General features: G+C 37.1%; 1 gene segment (V, D, J or C); it reads right to left on the bottom strand.

The window, feature by feature from the left end:
• Nucleotides 1–7,124: 7,124 nt before the first annotated feature.
• Nucleotides 7,125–7,688, bottom strand: LOC131906361 (immunoglobulin kappa chain variable 12-41-like). The segment is given in 2 exon segments: nucleotides 7,125–7,516; nucleotides 7,640–7,688. Coding segments are annotated over 2 exon segments (441 nt in total).
• Nucleotides 7,689–7,770: the final 82 nt, after the last annotated feature.

Raw genomic sequence — 7,770 nt, forward strand, 5'->3', positions numbered from 1 at the left:
ATAGAGCCTCCAAGTAGGTGTTAAATTTTAAGTTCTAATGCTGCAGAGAAGTTGAGAGCATCTGTAGGAAGGGCATCTCTCTTCCAAAAGATGTATAATTAATTCATTTCTTCACTTTCTATTTAATATATGTATTACAAAATTTTACTATGATCTAAAATTTGTTAATAATAGTTTTTAAAAACTCACATATATAACATGAATATATTCCCCATGATGCAGTTATCTTCAGAGGTTACTTGACACAGCCCAGAGTCATCTGTATGGGTTTCATTTGCAGGGAGAGCCTAAATGGCTTAGCCTATAGGAATATCTGTGAGACCCAACATCATGATTATAGAAGACTTTCACAAAATAGAGCAGTAAATAAGACTATGTCCAAGAAAACCCTAAATGCCACATTATCCTTCTCTTTACAATTAATACCTTCTTCATTTATCTCAGTCTAATCAAATGATTTTGAACCATCAAAGCACTGAGAAAACATGCATACCATTTTGGTATGTCAATTCCACGGATGTTCAGACCAAACACTGATACCATCTAGAGAAAGAAGAAAAAAGTCAGCACTCTTCTTTGAAATGGAATGAGACAACACTATTGCTCTGTGGCAACAGCCATTAAACTAGTATTCTGCTTAATGGTGGTTTGGAAAAAAAACCTGAGTGAAGAGGTACAATAAGATAGACAGACTAAATAACTACTGTGAACAATGAGCAGTGAACAGTATCCTGTCACTGAAGTGTTGGCTTTTAACTCACATTATTATCTGAGAATGCCAGAGAAGACTTTTCAAATTATGTTTTAATTATCACAATGTTGACATTCCTACATTTGAAAAATCTTGTAAGAGTCTGACCATGACATTTTCAAAGGCTCTGAAAGTTTTACTTAATATCTGGAATTTAGATTGTATTCCCATGTTTTGAATATATATGTATATATATGGATGTGCAGCATATCTACACACATATATGCACAGATCTTGTTGCATGGAGATTTTTCTATTGACTTTTTTATATTATTTGCCTTGGTCACTATTTTGTGAACATTGCTACTTCAAACCTTTAATTCCCTTGTGCTGTAATGAACCCAAAGCTTTCTATCCTGACTTCCATAACATGCTGTGTTTAGACTTCCTGAGGCAGCCCAGTATTATTCCTCAGGGGTCACAATAAAAAGCCAACTGTGGTTACTGTCAGGAAATTTTCAGAATTTTGATTCTTCATGGCATATTTATAACATGTATGTGAGACATTTCAAGTATCCTCTGCAGTTTTCAGGTCAGCAGAATGTGAGATATCATAGAACAGATGGAAAATGATGAACTGCACTAGCTATGTGGGAATCTTCTGGAATTTAATGACTAGATTGGTTATAGAAAAATATGAGGATGTGATTCTCTTTTCTCTTAATGTAAAAATGCCTTACTGTTATCCATGTTGTAACAAGAGATGAAGAGTCCACAGCAGATTAGGAAGTTCTGTTTCAAAATCATTTATATTATCTACAGTGGTCATAACAGTCACAATTTAGGAAATTTGCTATTGTTCACCTAAAATATTCGAGGAAAACAATTTTCATGTGAACATTTTTAATAAAATACATCATAAATAAAATTGCAAAAAAACACACACCTACAGTTAGAGCAGCCATTTGGATGGAAGCTGTGGAGTCTTACATAGGACATTACAGTTCTACTTTTAAATATATTTGTAAGCACTATTCTACCTCCCAAAATGAAAATTCTGTAATGAAATTAGCATGAGACAATTAGCTATATATACTCTTTTGTAGCTCATGTCCATTACCTAGATTCAGTCCAATTTCCTATCTTAATTTGAAGCATTTCTTGTTCTCTTTTCTACATATGACACTATACACACATGTTCACTTGTTTACATATATACAGTTATCATTGCCTATATTCCTCATAAGAGGGAGAATGTAAGATTTTTCTTTCTAAGATAATGTGGACACAATTAATATTAAACACTGTAGGTAGATCAATTTTCCTGAAATATTGTAATTCCATTTTTCTTTGAAGCTAGATAGTATTAATACATACACCAAATTTTCATTATCCACTCATCTGTTGGTGGACAACTATCTTTATTCCAACAGAGATACAAGATATTGAGGCTTCTTCAAAAAACACATTTTAATTACCTTAGCAGTCTTGTTTGAAGTCCAATTTGATGATGATAATGATGATGATGATAATAACAATAATAATAATAACAAGTAATGAATACAATGAAACATCTCCTTTTGTACAATTTTACCTTTTTTCAGCCATATATGATAACAATCTTACAGGTTACATCAAATCCATAGTGTAGGATTTTAAATAGGGCTTGGATATGGAGAAGGGGCTCTCAGAGAATGTGGCAAGATCTCAAATAAGTATTTTGGCGAGGGCTAGGCCACATGACTGTGTCTCAATCCTTCAAGTCTCTGAGAAGGCCTACTAAGCAGGAAGGGTTGTAGAAGACATACGGTAGAGTTTATGTTTATTCAAGGACAACAGTAGGCCCTTGTGGCTATTTTCCATTTTTCCTTTCCCTGGCTCTCATGGAACCCTACCACAGTATGATGTAACACGAATTCTACTGTCTTTTAATAAAAAAAAAATAGATCCATGTATTGTGGTAAATGCTGAAATATCAGAGAGACAAAGGAACAAGCCACTGCCAAGTTTCATCTCACCAAATCCATGAACCTTCTCACTGAAATACTCTGAGACCTCACCAGAAAGGTTCCAGCTGAAAAAGCCTCTAGCTTTCCTGCTGAAAAGCCTTTAGCTCCTATTTCCTCATGCCTTATATACCTTTCTATTCCCAGCCATTACTTCCTGGGATTAAAAATGAGTGTGTTTTCCAGTACTAGGATTAAAGGTGTGTACCACCACTGCCTGGCTCTGTTTTCGCTCCTAAACTGAGTCAATCTTATGTAGTCCACGAAGGCTTTGAACTCAAAGAGATCAAGATGGATCTCTGCCTCCCGAGTGCTAGGATTAAAGGTGTGTGCCACCACTGCCTGCCCTCTATATTTAATCTAGTGGCTTGTTCTGTCCTCTGATATTCAGGCAAATTTTATTAGCATATACAATATATCATCACATCTGCTATATCATTTTGGAAATCTCTTTGACTCTCTTAACTAACAACTTCAAGGAAGGTCTCCCCCGCCCTGCACTAAGGTTTTTTTAGATAACTATGACTCTTTGTGGTAAGCACTGTGACCCCCAAGTTGCACAACTTCTTCTAAACTTTATATAGATATCATAGCATATATATATATATAGTTATAATAATATAATAATTTATATATTTAAATAAGCATAGTATAGCAAGTTTCCCAATGGCTTTTCCAAACATGCAGGGCTATTTGTTATTCATCCCTCCATCCCTTTACTTTTTTTAACTTCCTACTTACTCATTTTCTACCCTGATACCAGTTAAACTCCTTCTCACCCAATTTTTTTCCATTATCTGTTTGCCAACACAAACCAGTGCAATAACAACAAAAACTGACAGAACATTGTAGATGAGGAAAATCTCCTACATGAAGGAAATTAATGACTGCTAATAAAGGAAAAATCTGTTATTTGCAGGGAGGAATCAATTAACAAGTATCCAACTCTTCAAAGTCACCCCTAGATACATATGAATATGAGCAATGTAAAATGGATTCAGCAAGAGCTATATATAAACGTCTCTAACTATTATATTTCTCTGTGTCTCTCTCTTACTCACTCACTCCTCTCTCTCCTTCTGTGTGTATGAGGATGGTGGTGGTGGTGGTGGTGGTGAGTGTGTAGCAATAATAACTGAAGAAGACATCAAGAATTGAAGAGGATATGGCAGACGGACATGGGGATAATTGGAGTGGAAAGAGGAGGATTTGGAAATGATGTAAATACACAACTACATCTATATAGACACACTTACCCCAAAGAAAATCCCAATAGCTCATAAACATGGTAAAAATACACATATAGATTGAAAAGATATGATTTGTAGGTCCAAGCTTTTTCTTCTCTGTTCTCCTTTGGCTCAACCTATTTATACAATTTCATTAGTAAAATACCATCACATAGCCTTCTCCCCAGCTTCAAACTGAATTTTTGTTTGTTTCATATTTCAAGCAGGACTAAATACCTTTTGCCCCAATACTTGTTAATATTTTTACATTACCCTCATTCATTTTGTCAGCTACCTGTCTGGACTTCTGCCTTCCCAGGATTTGGGATCTTGTTCAAAGAATTGGAGACACAAACATAGAGTAAAACAGGAAAGGATTCTACTCAGAATCAAACTGAAGTAAAGGACAGATAGACTGCAATAGAGTATCATTCCCTTCATGAAATTTACTCAACAGATAATTCTAGGAGCTTCTGCTTGTCATCCACAAGAAAATATGGTTGCTGAAAGGTCTAATGTATGTAATTTTTTATTTTGATTGATACCCTTTTTAATGTACATATTTTACCATGATATATCTTATTGCAATCTTATTGCAATCATATGCATGATAGATCATGAACATGTATAAGATAGTAAATAGGACATTTTTGATAAAATGTTGTTTTAAGAAATTTTTTATATAAAGTCAGTTGTAGACAGGATAGGTTGACTACTCCTACTACATTATACCTTCATGGGCATTTTTGGCCATGATGGAGGATTTTATTAAGCCATTGGTTAGAATGACTTAATTACTTTCTTTGGAAAGTGGTGTTCATGCAACTTTGTGAAGTTGTGGTTCCAAGTTAATTTTTTTTACTAGAAAGGAATGTGTCCTTAGATCAACCCCAGTGGGTCCAAGTTGCTGAGAAATGCCTACACTTACCTGTCCATCTTTGACTAAATATTTCCCTATAGTGTACTATATTGGAAATCTCCCTTGCTATGGTGGTTTGAATGAGAATATCTCCCATAGGTTCACACATTTGAGTGCTTGGACCCAAGTTATTGGAAATTTTGAGGAAAGATAAGTTGTTGGAGGAAGTATGGCACTGAGGATTGTCTTTGAGGTTTCAAAAGCTAAATCCATTCTCAGTGAGCTTTTAGCTTCTCTCTGCCTACTATTTGCGGATAAAGATATAAGCTCTTAGATATTACTCCAGCACCATGAATGCCTGCCTGTTGGCATCCTTCCCACTGTGTTGATCCCCAGCTAACCCTTCAGAAATACAAGCACTCAAATTAAATTCTTTATTTTAAAAATTACATTGGTAATGGTGTCTTATCACCACAAAAGAAAGGTAAGCCATTAAATATATTATAATCAAGCTACAATTTGTAGAATCAGAGAGGTTAGGCATAGATGAAGAGCTGGGGGGAAATGTGGATCTCCTTGGGTGGGGGAAATGGAAAAGATTTTATTAGTGGACTGGACCTGGGGGGACAATAATGGGAGGATCAGATGGGAAGGAGCTGAAGGAAGGAACTGAGGATGTGAACAAGGAGGAGAGACAACTAGAATTGAAGAGCATTTGAGGAGCATTTGAAGGGCTCTGTGGAATTCTTGGCAACGCAAACTTCCTATAATATATAATAGTGACCCCAATGAATTCTCCAAATAAGGAGGGAAACAGAACTCCTACTGGCTATCACTTGTCACCAAATGAAGCTCAATGCAGGGATTGGGTGTCATACAACTGAGTTGTTGGCCAAATGGCTTCCATGAAAATCCCCAAACAACCTAGGCTATTGACAAGACACTAAGTTGCTCTCCTTAAACTAACAGTAAGATTCCATTGATGAAGATAACACCCACACAAGTCACTGAACATGGAGAAATCAAGCTAGTGCTTACATAGAAATTCCATCCCCGTTTTCTACTGTCTATGACATGGAAAGTTTCTCTGCAGGCTACCAAGTGAATACCAACCCAACCATAAAACCTTTTATCTATATCTGTGCTACCTGCAAAATATGCTAGGGTAATGATGGCAAAAATCTTATGAGAGTAACCAACGGATGTCTGATTTGACGTAAGGGTCAATCCATAAGATGGAACCCATGACTGACACTGCTTTGATAACCAAGAACTAGAGTCTAGATGACTCAGATACCTAAAGTAAAACCAAACTGTAGCTGGAGGGCTTCTTTCTGGGTCCTGCCACTCTCCAGCACTCCCATAGCCCTTTTATAAAATAAACACACAGACGTTTATATTATTTAAACAGTTTGGCCTAATGGCTCAGGAATCTAGCTATCTAGTTTTTTATCTTAAATTAACTTATTTTTATAAATGTATATCTTTCACATGGTAGCGTCTCCTCACTCAGCCTTCCTGTTTTCAGAATTTTCTTTTTTGTTTGTCCCATCTATAATTTTTGTCTGGCTACTGGCCAATCAGTATTTTATTTATACAGAGTGATATACACAGCACCGAATACTACTAAACAATATAGTATTGATATATTGATTGTGAAGATAATCTCTTCCCAGTATCAGTTTTTCTGAAAACTAGCCCTGTAGGGTTTGGAAAATATTTAATACTTATTATTTTTATTCTATGTGTACTGGTGTTTTGGTGGTATATTTGTTTGTACAACATATGAGTACAATGCCTCAAAGGCTAGAAGAAGGGAAGGTCTAAGATACCCTGGGACTGGGGTTATAAAGAGTTGTTAGCAGTGGTATGTGTGTTGGGAATCAAACCTAGGTCCTGTAGAAGAGCAGCTAGTGTTCCTAATAACTAAGCTGTCTCGCCAAACTGCCTCCTCAGTATTTTAATGTAATAATTAGACAAAATTTTTCTTTCCAAGGCAACTCCAAATTTGTGTGTGTGTGTGTGTGTGTGTGTGTGTGTGTGTGTGTGTGTGTGTGTGTGTATGTGTGTGTGTGTGTGTGTGTGTGTGTGTGTATGTATGCTGTGAGTAGTTGGGTATTGACAACACTGTTGTATGAATCTCAGCTGTTGCCGTAACTCTGTTACTCTGGGAAAGTTATTTTTTTCATATTAGTCATAAGAAGCATTCCCTTGTTTTTAATGTTAGGCCTGGGGAAGGGGACTTAGGTTTAGGACACTGAACAGTTTATCTAAATAAATACAGATCCACAGATAGAGACATGACATTGTCCTTTAACTCCAGGCAAAGAGGAACAGTTTCAGTAACTCGAAACAGCAGAAGTAGCAATCAAGACAGCCTGGGCTTTCACTTCTGCTTCCTTGATGGTTTGTGTCATGGCATGAACCACTGTGGGAGAGGTACCGTAGTAGTGTTGACAGTAATAAGTCGCAATGTCATCAGCCTGCAGGCTGCTAATCCTAAGAGAATACTGTGGGCCAGATCCACTGCCACTGAACCTCGATGGGACCCCATCTGCCAAGCTCTTTGCATTGTAGATCAGGAGCTTGGGAGATTTCCCTGGTTTCTGCTGATACCATGCTAAAAAATTATAAATGTCCTCACTTGCCCGGCATGTCATGGTAACACTTTCTCCCAGAGATGCAGACAAGGAGGCTGGAGACTGGGTCATCTGGATGTCACATCTGGCACCTGAGATTGGAAAATTGAAAACAAATTCCCACACAATTAATCTTATTAGGTGAAGACTTTCCCATAGATGAGGCAGCAGTGACCACACTCAGAGGAACATATTTCCAATGCTGACATCCTTACCTATAAGCCAGAGAAGCAGCAACCCCAGGAGCAGAGTGGGGGCCCTCATGTCTGTGCTGTGACCTGTGTGAGGCTGACTCCAGCACAGGGTGTGACCTGACTATGAAGAAGTCCTCAGGGCAGTGGGCTGT

This window comes from Peromyscus eremicus, chromosome 3 (genome assembly GCF_949786415.1).
Source record: "Peromyscus eremicus chromosome 3, PerEre_H2_v1, whole genome shotgun sequence".
NCBI lineage: Eukaryota > Metazoa > Chordata > Mammalia > Rodentia > Cricetidae > Peromyscus > Peromyscus eremicus.